Source organism: Bos taurus, chromosome 4 (assembly GCF_002263795.3).
Source record: "Bos taurus isolate L1 Dominette 01449 registration number 42190680 breed Hereford chromosome 4, ARS-UCD2.0, whole genome shotgun sequence".
Lineage (NCBI taxonomy): Eukaryota > Metazoa > Chordata > Mammalia > Artiodactyla > Bovidae > Bos > Bos taurus.
The window spans coordinates 40394252-40419616 of NC_037331.1; the positions used below are offsets into that span (position 1 = coordinate 40394252).

Sequence of the window (25365 nt, forward strand, 5' to 3'; positions counted from 1 at the left end):
GATCTCCTTGCAGTCCTTGGGACTCTCAAAAAGAGTCTACTCCGACACCACAGTTCAAAAGTATCAATTCTGCACTCAGCTTTCTTTATGGTCCAACTCTCACACTCATACATGACTAATGGAAAAACCATAGGTTTGACTAGACGGACCTTTGTCGGCAAAGTAATGTCTCTGCTTTTGAATATGCTGTCTTGGTTTGTCATAGCTTATATAGTATTTCCAAAACGTGCAAACAGTAACTACTACTCTAAAATATTCTACCCCCTTACTTCTGTGGCCAGGAAGGAAGTTCACTTAAGTAAAGCTTTTACGAAGCAAACATTTCCCAAGGAATGCAGTAAAGGCTTATCTTCAATGGTTAATATTCAGAAATCCCATCACATTAGACTGATATTAAATAAGCCTATATATAAGTATAGAGACTCTGAATTATGTTGTAGGGATACAAAGATAAGTAAATGCATATCCTCAACTCCCAGAACATTGTAGATATGATGGAAGATTTGTGGGAGAAAGAAGGTGGTTTCATTGTGATATTACCACAAAACAGATGTCCTTACCTGTACCATTAATCAGGTCACAATAACTTGACCAATAGGAGAGATTCCTTAGGAATTAAAAAAAGAAAAAGAAAATGATCAGTCTCATTTCAGGAGCACCTTCTCATATTACATTGTCTATTATGAGTCAGTATTTCTGCAGAAATAATAACAATTAATTAGACTAGATGTGACAGGTGCTAAGTTTAAGAAATGTTCTAAGTCATTTGGTCTATGTATTGTTTGAAGCCGGCATCTTGTTGAGATAAAGGAAGAGCTTGATAACACTAAGTAGCTAGATTATAAAATAAAAGCTGCCAAAATTTGGTAGTTAGGAACAACTTGGAAAAGATAAAGTTCTGCAAAAAGAAAATTTAAAAACACGTATCAGACATTTAGATGTCTACTTCAAGAAAGTTTTTTGTTGTTGCTCCAGTGGGAGAAATGGAGTATTTCATATTATGTTGAAGTGTCCAGCTGAGGAGGAAGATACTAAATGGTTAACTGATATAAACTCATTATGAGAGAAAAGAGTAGAATGTGGAAAAGGAAAGAGATGTTTGATTAATAGAGATTTAGAAACATGTAGAAAATCAATATATACTTTTCCTCTCAACTCTTGCATGAGCTGGCATTAAAGCAGGATGAAGTTTATTAATTTATATTCTGGTATCTACATAAAATATACATGTGTGTGTATATTTATATATGGAAATAATGAAAACAACAGTAGTTATAGTTTCTCTGTATGCTCAACCACTTTTTGGTGATGGAAAAATGGTTTTGTGACTCTAACATACCATCCAGTAAGATGTCAAGGCAAGCTATTGCTTCTTTTTTAAACAGAATAAGCTGTCAGTCATGTTCAGTCGGTTAAGTTAACCTTATCATAATCTTAAATGAAATTCTTACTCCAATTTGGAGCATTTAGTAACTCTCCTTAAAAACTGGTAATATTGAAATGCAAGAAATTCTCACTTTCCTCAATATACAGAGATGTGATTTCCCTAAAATGAACATTTAGAAGTGTTTGTTTTCCTCCATTAGAATTTTCAAAATGATAAAAGACTGTGAACTCTGTAGATGAAAAGTCTACATGAGTGAGTATTTAACTGTTTTAGGCAATTTTTAGGGACACACTCAGTGTGAAGTAATGGTTACTTAATCATAAAAATATTTCATCTCTTTTGATTTTGATCACTTTATTCTTTGTCAGGAATTACTGATCTTAAAACTCTAATTTCAACTTTGAGGAGAAAAGCTTTTCCCCATTGATGTTTATTGGGCTTCTTTGTATTTTAGCTAGATGACAGATTAGGTGTACTGCACATAAACAGGCAGGAACTTGGGAGAAGTAGGAAATCATGGGTATGTGAACATATCTCATTCTACTACTACTTCATAGGAAGTGTACACTTTATTTTCAGGTTTACTATGTCAGTTTTGGAACAGGAAATAATAATTCCATTTTTTGCATTGACAATGGTTTAAAAAGCTGAATTATCAATATAGAAAATTATTTCAGGAAAATTTTTAAGGGACAAGTCATGAAAATGTTCACATGGATTCATTGAACATTCATCTTTATAGGTACATTTAATCATCTCCCTGGAATGAATGATGTTTTTTGACATGCTCAGTTAAAAAAGAAACAGGAAGATGTCTGTATTCTGACTTGCTAGATGATGAGTTGATATATTGATTTTCCTCATTTTCATTTATGTCATTGTTGCGTGTAAGATAATACCGGTTATGCAGCAGGGATGGAAGTAGTCCCTTTAGATTTCTTTATGTAAGAGAACTTGTTCATAAAGGTGAACCCTCCAGTGGGGCTGATACTCAGCAAAAATGCACTAGTGTGACCAGTCATTACAACTAAAGGATTAATGCCTGGTAGACCTAGGGAGTTTCTAGGGCTGAGATACAAAGAGCTCTGTCCCACAGGTTGTGCCTGTGCTTTACCAGCTGGTAAATAAATTTCTTGCCTGCCTTAGAGTATCCTAGTGACACACACTTTGCCTGGATACTTACTTTCTGCCTTTGTATGTGTCAATTATAGCAACTTTGCTTATGTCGTCCTTTCCATTGAAAACTTTGTAAATTCCATCCGCAGTATTATTGTACTGAAGAGATACAAGAAACAATTACTTCTACAACAAACCATACTTTCCAAGTTATTAAATATGTAATTAACTCACATTTCTCAGTGGTTGTTCATAATTATTTCATACGATTTTAAATATACATGCAATAGTTTCAAAATTATTGGTCTTTAATATTTTAAAAAGACAGAATACAAAAGGTGACTAAAAATAAGTGCTAGATGCCGAGACAAAGTAAGGTAACAAATGCCAAAGCTGTCGCGATCAAACTCTAGCGCTCTCTGTTTTATTTAATCCAGAAAGGCCATTTTGATCACTACTCCTGATATATTGAGGTGAGGCGAGAGTGAACAAGACCTATGAGAAAAATGACCAATGTCTGGACATTGTCCAAATGTTATGATCTCTAAGTAGTTACTAAGACGAAGTGCACAAAATTAACAACAGAATTAGCCGAGGAAAGAAATAAGAATATGTGAGTGAAATAATAGTAACTGAATTTATCTCCCTTAAGGCTTTCTGTATTCATATTTGATTGATATATGAACTTGCAACGCTAAAAACCATCTAAAGTAAAATAACAATGAACTGCAAAATATAATTAATATCTCATATAGTGCCAAATGGAATCACAGTAAAATTTTCCATGCAATAGTCACCTTGTCCTATTTGTAATTCAGAACATTCTGCCATAACTAAGTACATCACCAAATTCACTTTTTATCTCCAAACTGCCATTTCATGAGTTTGTAGATAGAAGTTCTTATCAGCTCTGAGCACTGCACTCACTCACAGAAGTTCTTACCAACTAAATCCGAGAGAATACAACATGCTGATGTATCAATCTTGTGTACAATTTAAGGTGACTTTTAAATTTACACTGAAACAATTTTTAAAGAATGATATGATGAATATAATTAACAAAAATAAAATACAGCTTAAACTTTTTTTTTTTTAGACAGGAAACCAAAACCAAAAACAGTATTCAAACTCTTAGCACCTTATAACCTAATTTTAGACAATTGCATATTTATCTAGGAGTGGAAACTTGATTAAATGGCCACTTCTTAATCTTAAACTTAATTGTCAAATTCAGATAAGTAAATTTTCCCAACTAGGAAAGCTAAATCCATGTGAGGTAGAGATTTTTTAAAACTTATGGTATGTATTCTGAGATCTGAAATAGGGTTTAACACACTGAATGATAAACTTATGAATTGCCAATGTGATTATATTTATCCAGTTAAAGTCTAACAGTATCAACATTTATAATTGTTACTCACAGGATAAAACACACCAATTGTAGTAGTAATAGGATATGGAACCAAATTCAAGAATGGATCCGTATAGCCCCACAATAGTTCTTTCAAAGTTCTGTTTTGAAACATAGAAGATTTGGACTTTTTGATAAATGAATTGAGTATTCCTTGCATAAATGTATTTGGATACAGCTGTGGTGCAGCCTGCAAAAAAAAAAAAATCATGGTTTAAGACACCAACTGCAATATCACTTTCTTAACAAATAAATATAAATATAAGAATTAAACTGAATAAAACAATTTCCAGCTATCTTTAAAATGACTGCCAAATCTAGCCAGGACTAAAGTATATTATTTCTTCATCTCTTAATGATTACATTTCTCTGTGGTTGTGTGGGCCACAGGAAGAGGAGTTTCAAAGTTAAGTCCTACTTTTTGACAAATTTTACTTATTTATTTCATTAGTGATTTATTTTGGCTGTGCTGAGTCTTCGTTGCTGTGCACGCTTCTCTCTAGTTGCCTTGAGCAGGGCCAGTCTCTAGTTGTGGTGCACGGGCTTCTCATTGTGGTGGCTTCTCTTGGTGCAGAGCATAGGCTCTCGGGTGTGCAGACTTTAGTAGCTGAGGCATGTGGGCTCAGTGGTTGCGGCTCCCCAGCTCTAGAACACGTGCTCAACAGTTGCGGTGCGCAGGCTTAGCAGCTCTGAGGCATGTGGGATCTTCCTGGACCAGGGATTGAACTCATGTCTCCTGCATTATCAGGTGGATTCTTTATCACTGAGCCACCAGGGAAGCCCCATAAATCCTTTTTAAAATGATACACTCTAAGTGGTCTTCTAATTAGTCTTCAGTTGTTTATTCTATCATCTTGTCATCTTTCCAAATGATCGTAATTCAAAATAATAACATAAGAAAGCATTTTTATAAAAATGAAAAAAAAAAAGATATCTAATTGCAGTTTTAATCATGAGATTATTTACAGTTGGGTTCTGGAGGATTTCAAAATCAGTAATTTTGCTGTTGTCTACTCACTGCTACAGCCAGGTTGAGAATGGTGAACGTGTCATCCTCAGTTCCAACTGATAGCGAGGGTTCAAAGATGGCGCCATTGGGCTGCAGGAAAGAGACCGTGTGGGTCTCAGGGTCCTGGGTTATATTTTCCTTGGCTAGATAACGAACTCTGAAAAACAGGAGGAACTAAAACTCAAAAGCATTGTTTCAAATGAATGTCATTCATTCTTGCAACAAATAATTTTAAGTACATAGACTAGACTGTGTCAGAAATTATGCTAAACAAGTAGACCAAAAGGATAAGCAAGCTGATGGTGAGACTCTAGACAAGGAAGGTCTTAGATGTACATACCAGGGGAGAAGGAATACATGTTATTATAGGAGGTTACACAGATTCTGTGAGAAGACAGAATAGGTACAAACCCAGGCTTGGGATGGTTATGGTGGGATAATGGACAGGATACAATTCCATATAAGTGGTTTGAGTGAAAGATAGAACTTTAACTTGGTAAAATATGGTAGAACATATAGGATAAGTAAGAACATGGTAAATAACATGTTTCAACATGGTTGGTTTACAGTGTCTGAGGAAGGGGGTGGTAGAAAACACAGCCACTGAAATGAGCAATATTTCAAAGACTAAAGGATTGCATTCTACATTCAGATGTTCACCTTTTATCTTGAGGGTGAGGGGAAAATACAGAAGTTGAAGCAGGGGAATATTATGAGCCCATTTTCTTATATTAGAAGGACTGTTCAAAGTAAATACCCTTTCTATCACTGGCTTGGATATAATTTTCATTATTTTAATGAAAGTTAAAGATGGCAATGGCACCCCACTCCAGCACTCTTGCCTGGAAAATCCCATGGACGGAGGAGCCTGGTGGGCCGCAGTCCACGGGGTCACTAAGAGTCAGACAAGACTCAGCGACTTCACTTTCACTTTTCACTTTCGTGCATTGGAGAAGGAAATGGCAACCCACTCCAGTGTTCTTGCCTGGAGAATCCCAGGGATGGGGGAGCCTGGTGGGCTGCCGTCTATGACGTCACACAGAGTCGGACACGACTGAAGCGACTTAGCAGTATCAGCAGCAAAGATAACTAACAATATATTTCCACATCACAGATCAATTCCTCTCCAACCCTACCCCATGTATGGAATAGTTACTAGTTCTGAGCTCCTGGCTGTAATCTCTAGGCAGAGTACCAACTACTTTCTAGGAATGTGGTGAAGGGTAATATCATGGGAAAAAAATATTTTGTACATACAAGATATTTACTGAGATGAAATAAGGTGTACATTATTCACTGCTCTATCAAATATCCGAATGTCTCTATCATGTGATCTAATAGTTATTTGTTGTTATCTAAGATAAAAATTGACAAAATATGGGACTGAAATAGAAAAAACAAAACCAACCAGAAAAGCCTGACCTGATTTCAATCAAGTATAATAAAAATGTAGGTTCCTATGCCATAGGTATTATGAGTATTTTGTATCCCCAAGCAGTGTCTGGTACATGGATAAGTTCTTGGTAAATAGTTTTGAATGAAGAAATTATTTTTTACATTCTTTAAAAAGAGAATTCACAAAAATATGGAAATATATATTATTTCTAATACAATTTCATCAAGCTCTTTATTGTTTATTCTCCTTGGAGTAGTGTAGACATACAAAGAATATAAATATGTGAGACATCATCCTGGAGAATCTATTACTAATCAGTTACTCTTTTATATTAGATAGTTATATGTTAAAATGATATTACATATTCATATTTAAAATTAAAATAATTTTCAGGAACATTTATATTTATATAATTGAAATAATAGCAATATAAGTAAGTGTAAGTAACTGAAAGTCACTCATTGGTGTCTCTTTGCGACCCGATGGACTATACAGTCCATGGAATTCTCCAGGCCAGAATACTGGAGTGGGTAGCCTTTCCCTTCTCCAGGGTATCTTCCCAGCCCAGGGATCGAACCCAGGTCTCCCACATTGCAGGTGGCTTCTTTACCACCTGAGCCATAATTGTGACCCAAATTGTAGTTTACTTAGTTGTACTTACATTATACCAGCAGATGGCACTCACTAACAGAAAAAAAATCCTTCTAACTGAGGTCTGTGTTTACAATGTACTTGAAAAAGAGATTATAAGTACTCAAGTTTTTGTTTAAAAATTAGAATGTATACAGGTTTTACAGAGTGTTGGTTAATAAGGTTAAAGGGTGGAAATTGCTTCATATTTTGTTTTCCATGTACTCCTGGCAAAGCAAAGTAATTAAAAAATTAATGTTCTATCTGAGAATATTCTGAAGGAGTTACCAGGTCTTCATAGAGATGATATACATAACTAACATCTCAATCCAGGAAGTTTCATGCTTTGACTCATGTCACACCCTGTCAAAGTTTCATCAAGCTCACTTCAGCAGCTAAAAGGCAAATAAGCCTGTGTGGTTCTGTTGAGGAGGGACATCCTCTTCCACTTCCAATTTCAACTGAATTCAGGGGGTAATTGATAGGAAGTAAATTCACCTCAGCACATGGAAGACTCTCAAACTATTAACTTTTTCTGAAAGGTAACCATTGTTTTTCCCATTATTTAGGGCATCTAGGTAGACAGTAAGGATTCCTTTGGCAACATCATAAAACATCATGAGATTCCTTTAGAATTGTTATATAAATTTGAGTTTGTTTACATACTTTAGCTGAAAATCCAACTTCTCCAACCCTCACCTCATTGCTTCTCCAACTAAATGAATTATATCTAATCCACTCTATTTTTATCATGAAGGTTTTAGCCTCCAAGAATAAGATATGTATCTTATCACCTATCCAGAGCAGGACTGGGACAGGATTCTATATTATGATTGTTTTTTACATTCCACAATGAATACCCTTAAAAGTAAAAACATACCCCCCCACACAAACAAGCAAAAAAAATTAAGCAAAACCTGTGATGAGACAGATCTCAAATACCACCTATTTTCTCTTATCACATGTATTCAGTTCTCTCAGGGTATGATTTTTAATCAGTTATGGTTTGGCGGTTTAGTCGCTAAGTCATGTCTGGCTCTTGAGACCTCATGGACTGTAGCCCGCCAGGCTCCTCTGTCCATGGGGTTTCCTGGGCAAGAATACTAGAGTGGGTTGCCATTTCCTTCTCCAGGGGATCTTCCCAACTCAGGAATTGAACCCAGGTCTCCTGCACTGCAGGCGGATTCTTTAACAACTGAGCTATAAAGGAAGTTTAGTCAGTTATACTTAGATTGTATTAGGTCATACGTGAGTTCTAGATTTTCAGAGTACATGTTTTTTTGGAATAAGATATTCAGATATCTTATTATATCAGGTTTTTGATAGTTATCTAAGAAGTATAAGACTGAAAAAAAAATTTTTTTTAATATTTCTGAAAGTAAGATTATTTTCTGTAACAATGAAAACCAAGACTTCTTTGACCAAGTTGTGAATAGTCATAGACATATGTCTGAAGACAGGAGATGGGAATAATTATTAGGATGGAATAGTACCATGGCACTCTACAGCTTATATATTATGTTACAGAAGCAGGCATCACCCTCCCAACTACTGTTACTTCATTATATTTGAGCAACAGTTGCTGATACAGAAATAAATTAATGCATGGAGAGGAAAGAAATTATATAATTATAGACTACCTAAAACAAGTAAGAAAGTAAAACTATGAATTATAAATCTTTACAAATATGAACTTTTGTGATAATACTTGATTATTGTCTATAACTAGTTGTAATTATCCTTGAAAAATCATATTTATATAGCAAATGATACAACAGGACTTAATTCTGTTCCCATATGGGGTCTATAAATGTCCTAATACCTGGCTAAGGTTAGTGTTTTTAGCACTTCAATCTATAATTTTGATAGGGGGAAAATGTATGCAAATATCTAGGAGTTACCAGTTTCCAGGATTTTGTCATTGTGGACAAACCATTTAACTTAACTGGTGTCAGTCTGATTTTTAAATTTACAAAATGAAAAGTTCTGGCTAATTATTTCCCCCTACATCTGATGGATCTTAGATTCTATTCAAAATGTGTTAAACTGTTAAGGCATGTAGATAAAGGTATTTTTTATTCAGTCTTTGTACTGGAGAAAATATAAGAATGAAACTACTGCATAAATACACTCTTAAGACCTGAAAAATAGTTTGAATAGAAATCCTAAGCAGCTTTTTTACTTACATAGAAGTTTAATGCTATGGTTAGCAAAACTGACTATGTACTACAATCACCCAGAGTATTTGTAAAACTCATTACCAGTCTCAAACCAAGGGTCTCTGATTCACTTGGTCTAAGGTAGGGCCTGAGAATTTGCATTTCTGCCTAGTTCCCAGGTGATGCTGATACTGCTGGTCCAGGAGCCATACTTTTAGAACTACTCATGTACCTACACTTTTCAATTTTAAGATTTTAAAATACTCATTTTTTAAATTTTTGATAGATTTTTTTCTATTTGGATGCATATTTCAGAGTTTTTAAAACATATATGCCACAAGTATAAAACACATGTGACTTGTTACATGTAGGGTAGTTAACTGATGCTGGTAAATTCATAATAAAACCTGTTTTTTAATTACCATTAAATCCTTAGATTAGGATTTTATGTAGGCAGAAACAAAATATTTCCATATATATTAATGGTAAGAAAATAATAAGTACATTTCAATACAATGACATTTGTCAAGTGGAAGCTTTTTCAGAAATACCTGTGTTCAAGGAAAGAGTGCCACGTATTTTGGGGACTCACCTGTATGTGTAAGGACCTCTTTGCTTAACTTTAATTTTGCTGCTGTTAACTGTCACTTCATCTGGATTCTGCACATCAAATATCCAAAACTGTCTGTAAACATCTGTGCCTGTTTTAACCCAATTTTTAAAAGCAATTGTGCCTTCTTCAAGGACAACTTCCTATGAAAAAGAAAAATGTTTGGGTTATTTTTTTGTAGCCAATATGGGCACCTGTTGGGAGTTTAAAATTTTTCGTTAGTCAGTGAAAGACCAAGCTGAAGTATCCTGCTCATGAAAACCTTTGCAACCTGCCACATGCTTGCAACAGAAATGTTTTCAACACATTATGGTAGCAATCTCTTTCAGTCAGCCTTTTACAAGGAAAATCAGTGTGTAATACTGCAAACATGTCTGGTGATTGTAAGCCAACCATTGGCAAGCTTTAGAGTGACCCTATTTCAATATTGCAATAATTTGTAACTATTTATTAAGCAAGATTAAAGCATTTCAAAAAAGTTCTTATCAGGTTGAATATAAATTTCTAATGTACCGTCAATGATTCAGACTGAAGAGGCAAAATGGAAAAACAGAAAAATCTAGTGGAATTAGAAGTTTTCTCATTTTCTTCAGAATTTGGATACTTCAGGGGAAAATCAGTTAACATTTGTTAAGAAAAACACAGCTTTGATTTCTCCCTTTCAAAACCCTGATCAATGAGGCTTTCCTCTCAGTACATTTGCATAAACCTATTAGTACATGTTTCCAAGATTACAGTAGTCTAATTCATTATTATTAGGTTAATACTTTAAAAATAAAAGATGAAATACAGAAGTTTTCTTTTCTTTTTTTGTGAAATCAGAAAATCCAACATTAGAAGTATCTACTAGTTTAGGTATCTTTTAGTATGGATATATAAGTATCTATTAATAGTTTAGGAGCTGAGACAGAATAGAGAGTCACCAAACCCTTTAAGGTCAATTTTATTATCTATAAAGTGAGGGAGTTACCATAGATGCTCTCCCAGGTTCCTTCCAAGGCTTTTACTCTCTGAGCAAGAAGCCTATGGCGCTCTAGCAGCTAATGGAGACAAAGGTGACTTTGTGGCAGGCAATGTTTCCAATTAACTACCTTGGAAGGAACACATACTCAGGTGTAAAGCTCCAGCTTACCCTTTTACTGCTAGAGGAAGAGGAAGGAAAGCATTTCACAGAAAATAAGCCTTAAAAAACCCACAAGAACAATGTCACCTGTTTGTTTAGTTCACCAGGAAGCATCAATTCATAGAATGATGGATCAGAAAAGGACAGTGAACATGAGCACATTTCTAGGAGAGCATGCTGACACTCTGAGAAACCAGGTATCTGGCCCGAGGGTCACTGAGGCAAATGCCTAGTGGCAGAATCACCATGAAGATCCTAATCTTGACCCTTAGGCTAGTCCTCTTTTACACTATTTTTTGTTACTATTTTTTGTTCCTGTCACCTCTGCACTTAGTTGGTAGAAGTCAAAGTGAATTAGCAATCTTCAGGACATTTGACTTATTGCTTAATGGAGAGAAAGAGAGAATTCCTTAGAGAAGAACAGGGCATCAACTAAAATGTCATTACAAAATCCTGTGCTGTCACAATCCTTTTACACTGGGTACATTGCGACTGTTAAAGCAGTGTGAGACCTTAGTACTTTTAACAAGCAATTGTCCTTGAAGATTGCCTTATTACTCCCAGAAAGTCTTAATTCCATAGCAAACCCAAATCAAGACAAAATTATGTATAGATAAGTATTATGGCTATTCTAAATGTAAAGGTGTTTACTGTAAATGAGCAGGGTTTTGAAGCTGAAATCTACATGGAAGCTGCAAGCTATTTTCATTTACCCGTTTCAGGAGACATTATGAGAGGAGAACACACATGAACATATACACATGCACATTATTGCTTTCGCACTGTAGAATCTTAAAGACTAGTATAATATCAATTGTTTATCATTACTTCTCAATACACATATTTTATTTCAATAATGTACTTGCTGCTGCTGCTGCTGCTGCTAAGTCACTTCAGTCGTGTCTGACTCTGTGCGACCCCAGAGACGGCAGCCCACCAGGCTCCCCCGTCCCTGGGATTCTCCAGGCAAGAACACTGGAATGGGTTGCCATTTCCTTCTCCAATGCATGAAAGTGAAAAGTGAAAGTGACGTTGCTCAGTCGTGTCCGACGCTTAGCGACCCCATGGACTGCAGCCCACCAGGCTCCTCCATCCATGGGATTTTCCAGTCAAGAGTACTGGAGTGGGATGCCATTGCGTTCTCCAAATAATGTACTTGGTGGAACAGAAATCTCCCTAAGGCTTGTGCATTTTATATAAAGAAACATTGTAACTGTATCATGTCTTTCTTCTAAGGGCCATGAGTTACTTTGTCTTATTTGTCAATCTGGAGATAACTTTTTTAAATGGGGAAGTTGAAACACAAAGAGTTGAAATGACTGCATTGAATTTCTAGCTTTAGAGTTAGGGTCATCAGTGTCAGACTTTATTTTTCTGGGCTCCAAAATCACTGCAGATGGTGACTGCAGCCATGAAATTAAAAGACGCTTACTCCTTGGAAGGAAAATAATGACCAACCTAGATAGAATATTCAAAAGCAGAGACATTACTTTGCCAACAAAGGTTCGTCTAGTCAAGGCTATGGTTTTTCCTGTGGTCATGTATGGATGTGAGAATTGGACTGTGAAGAAGGCAGAGCGCCAAAGAGTTGATGCTTTTGAACTGTGGTGTTGGAGAAGACTCTTGAGAGTCCCCTGGACTGCAAGGAGATCCAACCAATCCATTCTGAAGGAGATCAGCCCTGGGATTTCTTTGGAAGGAATGATGCTGAAGCTGAAACTCCAGTACTTTGCCCACCTCATGCAAAGAGTTGATTCATTGGAAAAGACTCTGATGCTGGGAGGGATTGGGGGCAAGAGGAGAAGGGGACGACAGAGGATGAGATGGCTGGATGGCATCACTGACTCGATGGACGTGAGTCTGAGTGAACTCCGAGAGTTGGTGATGGACAGGGAGGCCTGGCGTGCTGCAATTCATGGGGTTGCAAAGAGTCAGACACGACTGAGCGACTGATCTGATCTGATCTGAACACCATCCATTTTTTTTTTAGTAGTGGAAGTGGGTCCTAGAAAAACAGATATCTAATTCAATGTTGCACAATAATTTGGTAGTAGGTAATGGTGAATCCGGCATTTCACGCCAATCTTGTTTGGTTTTTATAAACCACAATTTGTACAGAGACAGAGAAAAATATTGAATCAGTCATAATAGGAATGAATTTCTTCTGATCCTAAGACTACGTAGGTACTAGAAATTTGTATAGACCTCTTTGACTATCAAGACTAAATATATCATAAGGTCCTCTTAAAAAGGAGCTTAAGTTCTTTGTGACTTTAAAAGGCCTTGATTTTAAATTGACTTTGGACTGTCTGGCCTATTTTGTGGATCTTTCAGTAAATTTTAAATACAAAGGTGAAATTATATGTACAAAAAAAAGTAATATAATTGAAGATCCTCTCCCTTGGCTGATACATACATCAGTATCTATCCCTGACTTTAAGTGTTCAGAGTATTTAGCCCTGGATTTAAGCTTAATGACTCTAGTGTGGCATGGTCTTCAGCTGAGTTGAAAGCCATTTACTTTGAAAGTTCTGTTTTGCTACATTAATTTGAAGGCAGATGTCTGGGACTGTAATACCCTCTATCTAGTCCTGTGGTCACTTGGGAAAGCAGTGCTCATCCACATGATGGGCAACTTTAGTCTAACTATGTTCCTTTGAATGAACTATATAGAATACATATGCAGAAAATAATATTGTACCACTTCTCAAGGTTCTTATATAGTACTGAAAGATGGAATCATATAAAGCAGATTTTAATCTATGAATAGATTTCCTTACCCTACTACCAACCTGACTAAGTATATTGGCTTCTTTACTCAAAGCCTAGAGTGAAAAGTGAAAGTGTTAATCGCTCAGTTGTGTCCGACTCTTTGTGACTGGATGGATTGTAGCCCATCAGGATCTTTTGTCCATGGAATTCTCCAGGGAAGAATGTAAGAGTGGGTTGCCGTTCCCTTCTCCAGGGGATTTTCCTGATCCAGGGGTCGAACCTGGGTCTCATGCATTGCAGGCAGATTCTTTACTGTTTGAGTCTCCTGGGAAGCCCAGAGTGAAGTGGTTAACAATGAAATAGATGCTATGAGTTTGATTCCCAGTTTGATCATATGCTAACCATTTAAACTTGGGCAGGTTATTTGATTTCTTGTACCTCAGCTTCCTTATTTATAAAATAGGGATAATAATAATATTGGAAATAATATGAGGTTGAATTATATGAAATTAATATTTCTGAAAGTCAATATAGGTGGAATATGGTATAATTGTATTATTTATTTCATTCATAGCATTCCTGCCTGAACCAGTCATGTGGCAATAACTCATGTAAAATCCTGTGACACTTCTGCTATTTAATCATTTCTATATTTATTCTCCATCCAGTGAAATCAAAACTTCCCTAAAAAGCAGAAACATACTGAAGAGAGTCTTTATCTTCTTCACTCACTACCACAATTTGTTCTGTTTAGAACCAGTTACAAGCAGTCTTCCTATGATCAAAACATTTTCTCCTATGTGTATACATGCTGAGAGAAAGAGAAAGCAAGGATTAGAATATTAAAGCCAGTTGTGCTAACAGTCAAAAAGTGGTTTTGGTCTCAGGTTATTATCAAGTCATCACTTAAGCCTCAGACTAACAACTGGTGGAATTGATTACATATAATGTGTTTCTGAAACTCAGGAAATCAGCCTCCAAGTGTTTATGTAAGAACCTAAAATGGGAGAGTTTTTATTTGGCATGAAAAGTATACTATGTTGATATTAAATTGGGCTGGAGGAAGAAAAGTACACATGCTGACTTGCTGTTTCTTAAAACATTTTTAAGTGATTTTATTATTGGAGTTAATATGCAAATACATGTTTAATCCATGTTTTACTATTTAAATTTAGAATTTATTTTATGTTATTTCATGTTCTCATATATTAATATTAAATTTAGAGCAAATTCTACTATCTTTAACAACCTATATATGTCTGGCACTTTTTTGAGCTTTTAGATACTATAATAAGGTAAAAATTATTTTATCATATCTAGAAATAGTCTAAGCATACATCATGAAATTAATATATATGTGTATAAAGTTTACTGTCAAATATTGACTATTGCTTTGAAATTATAGTCATTTTAATAAGTCAAAATAATAATCATTTATGTTTATTTTATCTGGAAGCATGTTTTGGCTATGAGATCATTTGTTTCAAGAATAGGGAAAGGAAATGGTGTAATTAAATGATGGTATGATTGAACATTAGTCTTTTAATTGAAAAAGATATCTTGATTTTCTATCTTGATGTTCCACGGTTAATATAATAGGTGAATTCAAACTATTTAAAATTGCCTGTTATATAATATTCAGCAGTATTAATCAAGTGATATTTTATGGTGTCAGGTGATAAATTATCCTTTGTGAGTGGTGCCAGAACTTTGACCTTTTTCTGAAGTCCTTTGATAATTTCTGCTTTCCACATTTGTGGCAGCTCATGCCATTGACTTTTAGTCTATCTAGCAAGATTGCATAAATCTGCTGGTCCCACTCAATTCCACTAGGAATCATGATCTGAAACACTGGTATAAAAGCATTCAGCTATAATGCATAAAACCCTACATAATGCATAATTATCTATAATGCATAAAAACCCTACAAAATTTCCTTTGGAAATAGTGAATAAAGAAATATAATGGTAAAATGTATCGACTGTTTTATGCCATTTCAGATATTGGTATCAGGTGTCATCTTTGAGAACCACAAAGTATCAGAGTCCCAACTCTAGAGAACAAAATGAGATGGTTTTCTTATCTTTTTAAATTAAGCACTTTAATTTTTTATGGTGCTTATATATAGGTAATAACTTTGCCAATTTGCTGTTAGTCCATTAAATAATGCAAGTTACATGCAATGAGTTTTAATTGTAGAGAAAAACTGACTGGTAATATAACATATATATATATATACACACACACACATATATATATATGTACACATATACATACATATATATATACTGCCACTACTGCTGCTGCTGCTAAGTTGCTTCAGTTGTGTCCGACTCTGTGCAACCCCATAGACGGCAGCTCACCAGGCTCCCCCGTCCCTGGAATTCTCCAGGCAAGAACACTGGAGTGGGTTGCCATTTCCTTCTCCAATGCACGAAAGTGAAAAGTGAAAGTGAAGTCGCTCAGTTGTGTCCAACTCTTAGCGACCCCATAGACTGCAGCCTACCAGGCTCCTTGGTCCATAGGATTTTCCAGGCAAGAGTACTGGAGTGGGGTGCCATTGCCTTCTCCGATATATATATGTGTGTATTTGTAAAATAGCAGCATTAACCTAAGTGCTCTTGAGGCAGGGGCAAGACACTTGGCTCTTTGTGCTTACACATAATTCAAAGATCTGACCTCTACATGTATGCCAAACAGATACATATGCTAATCTCATATTTAAAATAATTTTGTAAACTAAATTTAAAAGAAACAGTTTTATTTAAATGAAAAAGTCCCAACATCTTTACATAATTAAAATAAGCAAGGTCAACACCGCTATATGATAATCTGAGAGCAAAAGCAGGCTGTCTTAACTATACTACACAGCTCCTGACCATTGAAGGGCTTCTTATGATGTCTTGAAGAGTGAAAGTGAAGTCGTTTAGTCGTGTCCAACTCTTTGCGACCCATGGACTGTAACCTATCAAGTTCCTCTGACCGTGGGATTTTCCAGGCAAGAGTACTGGAGTGGGTTGCCATTTCCTTCTCCAGGGGATCTTCCTGACCCAGGGATTGAACCCAGCTCTCCTGCATTGCAGGCAGATGCTTTACTGCATTGCAGGCAGATGCTTTACCATCTGAGCCACTTAATCTTAACCAAAAGGCCAAGAGGTGATGTCTTAGAGATGATGTCTTAGTCTGTGAATATTGAGCTGAGTTACAGTGTGACCCAAAGATTGCAGGTAAGCCTCATTTCAAAAATAAGAAGGGAAAGCACTCTATTTCTTTATTTTATCCCACTTTATTACTCAGCACTACTGAAAATATAATTTTAAAGTTATTAGTGACTGTGTTTTAACTACTATTTCCTTAATTTTCATCTGCCTGAAATAATTTTACTTTTTCCTTAAAAATTGGCTTCAAAATAACTTCTAAAAAAATTAGTCTATTATTTTCATTGCTTCATATAAAATAATTTTTCTGTTTTCTGTTGTCTTCCTACTTACCTCTGAATGCACAAATAGCGTAATAATTTCTCTGCTCTTTTGTCTCTATATTCAAACTCTCCTCAAACATATCTATTGTTTAGTTTTATCTGTATTCTCTATAATAATGCACAAATCTCTAAACCTTCCCTTTGAAATATACACTGATGTTCTTTTCAAATCATTTATAAAACCTCTGTGCTTTATTCTTCTAAGGTATGCATGCTTCTATCAAGAACACAACTGGACATCTTGTAGTTTGAAATTTTTACTCCTCTTTTCCCTATTTATTTAGTTCCTCTATCCATTGCATTCCATCACACATCAGTTCTACATACTCCATCACACTAGACCAGAGAGCCTTTTGTTTTGTGCAAACTGTGCAAAGATCTGTTTAAAAGTGAGTGTTAAATTCTCCTTGAAAGTGATCATGTCCTACATAACATTTCCTGTTTTTGGTCTCCTCACTTTCCAACACTTTCTGTTGTAGAATTAGAGAGTGCAAAATGTATAAATCATCTCATCTCTGCCTTCAGATTGCCTAGGTTTAGAAACTAACTCATATTCCTTTTGGCTGGGTGAGTTGTCAGGTTGATTTAAGGTCTTGTGATGGTAGTACGTTCTCATTGATATTTGTGAAGATTAAATGAATTAGTATATATGAAGCTCTTAGTAGGACTAAAAAATGCTTTATTTAGTATGTAGTATAATATATTAGTATGTGTTGCATATAACTTACTAGTATATTGTATTGCCGTTTCCTTCTTCAGTATATTTGATACCCATCTCTAAATGCAGATTTTGCTATATCTAACAACTACAGGTAAATATACAGTACTATTGCCTGTCATGTCATTAATTAGTCTTCTGCCTGATGCTCAAAAGTTTCCTAAATTTTACCCCATGTTAGTATCTTTCCAATCATCTTTGCTGTTATTTCTTTGTTTTGACACATTAAAAAAAATATTTTTCCTTCTATCGTCACAATATTTAGTTGCATGTCCACAACTTTTTCCATGGCATCAAGCAGTCCCCTGACACTTTTATTGGAACGCTCTTTGGACTTTCAAAATTTTATACTTCAAAATCCAATTCAAGTCTCACCTTCTTCCTGAAGTTACTGAATACTCTGTGAAAGTTCTCTTTCTAAATAGTGTATGCTTTAGAATTCAAGTACAGAGTTTCACAAGTCTCTGTAGTTTTTTTTACAATATGCTTTTTCCCAGTTAAAATTTATATTTCTTGAGATAAATATTTATTCTCTCTTAGCCTCTATACAAATTTTTGATGTCTCAAAACTCTTATTTCCTGAAGATTAGGCATATGAACTTAGAGATAAATATTAAACAATTAAAATAGATGTTAGTGCCTCTCATGATGTCTAACAGAGACTCTGTATGTATAATATTGTTGAATAATAAAAAGAAACAATAGATGATCACTGTTCGCTACTGATTATCAAGTATGAATAAAAAAAATCTTAGTCTAAGATAATGTAACTGGAAGATTATTGTGGCTTTTCTCTTCTGAAGATTAAATAAAAAATTATAGTCTGTGTGTCAAAATTTATCCTGTTCTCACTCCACAGATACAGAAGGGAAATGAGTTTATAGAGTAGAAAGGATATAGGACAGTAGCAGTTCTCTCTAACACGTTAGACACTCCACACGTCACCATCTCCTGTCTGTCTCTATTCAGCTATATTAATATCAAGAAAACTGGGAATTCCAAGGAAGGAGATGGTATTTAATGTATAATATTTCCAGTTAAATCCATGAGGTTACAATTTTGCTGTCAGTTAGCAAGAGAAAAGATAGAAATGCCTGTGTGGTTATTAAGCAAATATAGCATACAAGTATAGAAACTGTACCAAAAATGTCCTATTTCTTAATCTGTTGTACTAAGACAACAGCTATAATAATACAGTCAGAAAATTTTTTAAATTTATAGACTAAGCATTTAGCTGAACAAAAACAAACCAAAAAAGCTTTGGAAAATAGTAACTTCTTGTCCTGGATAACTAGATTTGAAATTAAATCTTCATATTGAGTCAGGCAGTGCTTTAGTGAAAAATAATTGTAATTATTTAAACTCCTAGTAAGAGTAGGATGTCAAACATGGGTGAATGGATGAGACAGATAAAGGTCTTGACAGGAACAGAAACTCCAGTATGTTGTTGATCTCCTCTGTACATTGTGCTTACTGACATCTAGACCACTGGCATCTGAACCAGGATGACAGCTGAGGCTAGCACTCAGATAAGTTTATTTGGCCAGCATTATATTTTAAAAATAAACATACATGCCTCTGAGCAGGGCACACACTTTTAACTTCACAGTAGTCATTGTCTTGTTTTTATATTGTCCTTGGTAGCTTTTTTAAAGGCTTGTCTCCAAACCCTGAAGTTATTTGAATTTGCTATCCCTGGTTTAGGACTCCAGCAGATCTATATCTCCTTATTCTAGTCTTCCTTTACTTTATCAATTAAAGTTGGTGAGTATAAAGCTGAATTAGAAGGAACTAGGATGAGAGACAGATTCTAGTTTGTTGTGCAAAGCCTATGTATTGTCACTTTATTTTTAGTTAAATCTGCAGTGAACTTGTTTGTATACATACATATATATATATATGCACACACATATATATACACACATATACATACATATATATACTGGGATATGTTCTGCATAACATTTCTGAAAATATTTTCTAAAAGTCCGTTATCAACCTTCATCAGTAGGAAATGTTTATAAGAATCATATTAATATTATACACATATATAACAGTTTACCAAACAAAAATAAAATTTACCAGTTTTACCAAATATTCCTAAGTCAATATTAAACACAGTTTTAAGTTATATACAATTTTTCTTTAATCAACTGTAACCAAAGGGCAACTACTTTTATAAATGTACCCTCACAAAATAACACTCATTTCTCATTCAAAAGCATATGAAAAGCATATCAGCATACTCTTTGGACATAATTTAATGGAATTACTTCTACTTATCTGCATACCTATAATAGTTTTTATCAGAAATTAAATATTTAGACTTAAGATGACAGTGCATTCATACCGAGTATACATCATACTTTGATTACTTCTCTATCATGTAGAGTTTCAGTTGTTCAAAATCACCTTTGTGTTAGACACAAAATTGCTGGTTATAATGAAATATAAAACAGGAACCCTAAGCCAAACACAAATCAAGGTAGACTGAATCAGGATGAAAAGAAATATTCTTGATACCACTTGTACCTTTTTAATTGTCTTCTCAATAAGCATGTCTCCAACTGGCATTAGAATCCCTCCAAACACAGCCAGGACTGCACCAATGACAGCACCAGCAATGAGCCCACAGTTTCGATTGCACCCCATTTTTCTTGTTCAAGGAAAAACTGAGGTTCAGCACCTGCTTCTTTCCAACTCCCGGGTCTGATGAAAGTGGTTGCCAAGAGGTCTGGTTCTGTCATTAAAAGGAGATCATAAAACAGAAGCATAAATATCAGTACAAAAAGATCAAAGTACAAGGAAAACGCAACTGAAACAAATCATTTTGCCAGGTATAAACAGATTTTTTTTTTTTAGAAAAATTTCTAGATCTTTTTTTTTTTTTTTTAAACTAAACCTACCTACTGGTGGTAGAAACAATAAATATCATCACACAGAGCATTTCCTCAAAATTCTCCTCTTTAATTTTTTTTCTGTGGATGATTAACATACTGAAATCTTATCTATGTAGAAAATGCTTATGTACTCTTGCCCTATGCCTACCTTCTGTCAGCCTGGGACACTCATGGATATTTTTGCCCTCTATCTGGCTTTCCACCTAAACACAGCCATTTGCACAGCACTACATAGGGAACAACAGACTGGTTCCAAATAGGAAAAGGAGTACATCAAGGCTGTATATTGTCAGCCTGCTTATTTAACTTATATGCAGAGTACATCATGAGAAATGCTGGAAGAAGCACAAGCTGGAATCAAGATTGCCAGGAGAAATATCAATAACCTCAGATATGTAGATGACACCAGCCTTATGGCAGAAAGTGAAGAAGAACAAAAAGCCTCTTGATGAAAGTGAAAGAGGAGAGTGAAAATGTTGACTTAAAGCTCAACATTCAGAAAACGAAGATCATGGCATCTGGTCCTATCACTTCATGGCAAATAGATGGGAAAACAGTGACTGACTTTATTTTGGGGGGCTCCAAAATCACTGCAGATGGTGATTGCAGCCATGAAATTAAAAGACACTTACTCCTTGGAAGGAAAGTTACGACCAACCTAGCCAGCATATTAAAAAGCAGAGACATATTACTTTGTCAACAAAGCTTCGTCTAGTCAAGGCTATGGTTTTTCCAGTGGTCATGTATGGATGTGAGAGTTGGACTATAAAGAAAGCTGAGTGCCGAAGAATTGATGCTTTTGAACTGTGTGTGGTGTTGGAGAAGACTCTTGAGAGTCCCTTGGACTGCAAGGAGATCCAACCAGTCCATCCTAAAGGAGATCAGTCCTGGGTGTTTAGTGGAAGGACTGATTCTGAAGCTGAAACTCCAATACTTTGGCCACCTGATGCAGAGAGCTGACTCATTTGAAAAGACCCTGATGCTGGGAAAGATTGAGAACAGGAGAAGAGGATGACAGAGGATGAGATGGTTGGATGGCATCACCAATTCAATGGACATGAGTTTGGGTAGATTCCGGGAGTTGGTGATGGACAGGGAGACCTGGCTTGCTGTGGTCCATGGGGTCACAAAAAATTGACCCCATGATGATGGGGTCATCATCATCATTGACCCCAATTTCAATTGATGAAATTGAACTGAACTGAACCTGGTATTCTCCTGCAAATTGAATGTGGGTTGACTGGAGTCTATTCCATCTAAATGCTAAACAAGAATGGTAAAAATTTTTTCTTTACCTTTTTCACAATTAGAAAGATACAGTTTTTACAGTAAACGATCTGATGAGTCTTAGAAGGAGTCAGTTCTTCTAATCAGTGGTAACCTATCAGTTAAAACAAAAAAACACGAGTAAATTAGGGAAATACATTGTCAGAAAATTAATACTACACTACTTTCTAATATCACCAAAATTATAATCACTGTTAAAAGAAAATTCCATTCTCATGGATATTGATTTCATGCTTGAATTCTTTCTTATCAACTGTGTTGAAAACGTTGAAATATTTTACATAATATTTTCACTTATTTTTAATAACTGATTTTTATATCTTCTAAAGGTGAACAGAACTTGAAGAAAATATGTACTGTAGAGTATATCTAGATTCTGCAATAGGTATTGCTTTCTTACTAGCCTGAAATACATATATTTTAACATATTCAAGAGCAATAGTGTTCCTTTTGTTGTAGGGAGCTGATTCATAGGGCTTCCCTGGTGACTCAGTGGTAAAGAATCTGGCTGCCAATACAGGAGACGTGGGTTGAGTCCCTGGGTTGGGACGATCCCCTGGAGAAGCAAATGGCAATCCACTCCAGTATTTTTGCCTGGGAAATCCCATGGACAGAGGAGCCTGGTGGGCTACAGTTAATGAGGGTGCCAAAGAATCAGACATGCTTAGAGACTAAACAGCAACAACAATAAACTGATTCATAACAATTCTGTTAAAATCAACTAGACTGTGTCAGTATGTATGTCACTTAGTCTTGTCTTTGGAAAAAAATTCTTAGCGTAATAAGTAGATCCTATGGTAACAAGACTTTATCATTCAAATACCTAAAACATACTCTTTGAGCAGTTTGATTGCAGTAGGAAATCTATACTAGGGTTGACCTGACATTGATAAACAGAATGTGCTTTGTAGCTTGGAAACAAATACTCCCTACTTCAGAATGCCCTTGCCCAAGGAAGACAAAAATTGCAACAGATTGGAGGGACACACAATATTTTTGTCAGTCTTGTAAGGATAATAGTAAAAATCATACTTTGTTATGGTTTCAGATTTTTCCCTCCATGGCTTGGTTGTGGTTACAGTACCATTCTGATGGTTTTAATAGTATTTCTTTCCACTTGAGTAAGCATTTAATTTTTTAAAAGTACTAATTGCATAGCTAAGAAAATGTTAAGAATAATGTTAAGAAAATAAAGGAATAAGACTTTCCCTAAAAATGGAAAAAGGCAAATCTTACAAACTTTTTTCATTCTTCAGGATTTCCACTCGCTTATACCAAATACCTAGGATGATCCACTGTAAATCAGGATGAACGAACCGATTCACACTGAGGTCCTGGTGGCTAAGAAGTTTGAATAGTCATTAATGTCACATGTTTTTTCCCAATGTAAACAAAACACACAAGCCTAAACAAGTGATTTACTTTTCCTGTGGAATTTTATGTCTCTGAGCAAGTTGAGTTGTTGTTGTTTAGTTGCTAAGTCATTAGCAACTCTTAGCAACTCATGGGCTGCAGCACACCAGGCTCCACTGTCCTCCACTATCTCCTGGAGTTTGCTCAAATTCATATCCATTGAGTCCATGATGCTATCCAACTATCTCATCCTCTGCTACCCCTTTCTCCTATTGCCTTCAGTCTTTCCCAGCATCAGGGTCTTTTCTAATTAGTCAGCTCTTCACATCAGGTGGCCAAAGTATTGGAACTTCAACCCATCCTTCCAATGAATATTCAGGGTTGATTTCCTTTGGGATTGACTGGTTTGATCTCCTTGTAGTCCAAGGGACTCTCAAGAGTCTTCTCCAGCCCCCTAATTTGAAAGCATCAATTTGTTGGCATTTGGCCTTCTTTATGGTTCAACTGTCTCATCTGTACATGACTACTGTAAAAACCATAGCTTTGGCTATATGGACCTTTGTAGAAAAAGTGATATCTTTGCTTTTCAGTACACTAAGTTTGGCATAGCTTTCCTTCCTTTATTAATTGGTTGGGGGTAGAACCTGCCTGCCAATGCAGGAGATGTAAGAGACACAGGTTAGTTTCCTGGGTCAGGAAGATCCCCTAGAAAAGGGAATGGCCACCCACTCCAGTATTCTAGACTAGAGAATTCCATGGACAGAGGAGCCTGGCGGGCTACAGTCCATAGGGTCACATTGGTCATGACTGAAATGATTCAACACAAAGAATGAAGAATAACATGCTCCCTCCTATGGCTTTGGGTAGGATTGTCATAATACAGTGGAATAAATTATTTAAACTTGATAATAATGACCAGATATTCTCAAGTAGAATCTCTTTTCTACTTGTGAATATCATTCAAGTGTGCTCTACTGTATGTAAGAGACCATATTCAGGGGAGCTTATCAAGCACTATTTTACTGAATGCCCATCTTATAGACCATTCCCCAGTTCTCATCTGTAAGTTATATTTGAGGTAGACATCAAAATACAGGGTTCCAAACTGCTGTAATTAAGGGTGGGAGACTCAAGATGAAACCAAAGTGTGATTGGCCATTTTCTTGCCAGATGACCATGGGCAAGCTATTTAATTGCTCTGTTCCTCAATTTCTTCATGTGTAAAGTAAGATTATAAGATGAGACTCCCATTTTTTCATTTAAGCAGCTGAACTGGTTCTTCACTCAAATCCCTACATGGAAGACCAAGCCAAGTGACTTAGATTACAGCATTTGTGGGACCACCAAGACCCTGATTCCTAACTAGGTTTCCTGCATCCCACCTAGCTCTATTTTGTCCCATGTTTAGGATGCTTGAGGAGCATCTCTGTAGAAACCTGTGGATTGCAATTCATTAAAAAATTGGACAGGAAATCCTGAGGGTCAAATTCTAGTTTCGTTTATATAACATCAGGAATACAACTCAATCATCTCTTTTGGAAAGGTATTTTCTACATAAATGCCACAAAATTATTCAATATTAATGTCCTTTGCAGTTATGTCAGATGGAATATAAAATGATTTTATTTTTTTTTAAGCCCTGTTGCTTTTATTTATTTATTTTTTTTAATAGAAAATTATTTAATTAGTATACATGTGTTCCCCATCCTGAACCCTCCTCCCTCCTCCCTCCCCACACCATCCCTCTGGGTCGTCCCAGTGCACCAGCCCCAAGCATCCAGCATCGTGCATTGAACCTGGACTGGCATCTCGTTTCATACATGATGTTTCACATGTTTCAATGCCATTCTCCCAAATCTTCCCACCCTGTCCCTCTCCCACAGAGTCCATAAGACTATTCTATACATCAGTGTCTCTTTTGCTGTCTCATATACAGGGTTATCGTTACCATCTTTCTAAATTCCATATATATGCGTTAGTATACTGTATTGGTATTTTTCCTTCTGGCTTACTTCACTCTGTATAATAGGCTCCAGTTTCATCTACCTCATTAGAACTGATTCAAATGTATTC

General features: G+C 35.7%; 1 protein-coding gene across 26 annotated transcripts in view; it reads right to left on the reverse strand.

Annotated features, from left to right (window-relative positions):
- Positions 1-25365, reverse strand: part of CD36 (CD36 molecule (CD36 blood group)) — a 93770-nt gene that overhangs the window by 13951 nt on the left and 54454 nt on the right. For 13 of the 26 annotated variants that reach the window (NM_001278621.1, NM_174010.3, XM_059885384.1 and 10 more), the window contains 7 exons: positions 21948-22033; positions 20285-20492; positions 9701-9861; positions 4933-5080; positions 3925-4104; positions 2571-2662; positions 561-607 (listed from right to left, as the gene is read on the reverse strand). In NM_001278621.1, coding sequence (NP_001265550.1) covers positions 561-607; positions 2571-2662; positions 3925-4104; positions 4933-5080; positions 9701-9861; positions 20285-20404 — 748 coding nt within the window. In that variant the 5' untranslated portion in view covers positions 20405-20492; positions 21948-22033. Of the gene's footprint in view, positions 1-560; positions 608-2570; positions 2663-3924; positions 4105-4932; positions 5081-9700; positions 9862-20284; positions 20493-21947; positions 22034-23175; positions 23281-25365 lie in introns of all 26 variants that reach the window. The other 13 variants (XM_059885382.1, XM_015468818.3, XM_059885388.1 and 10 more) reach the window with 2 other exon arrangements.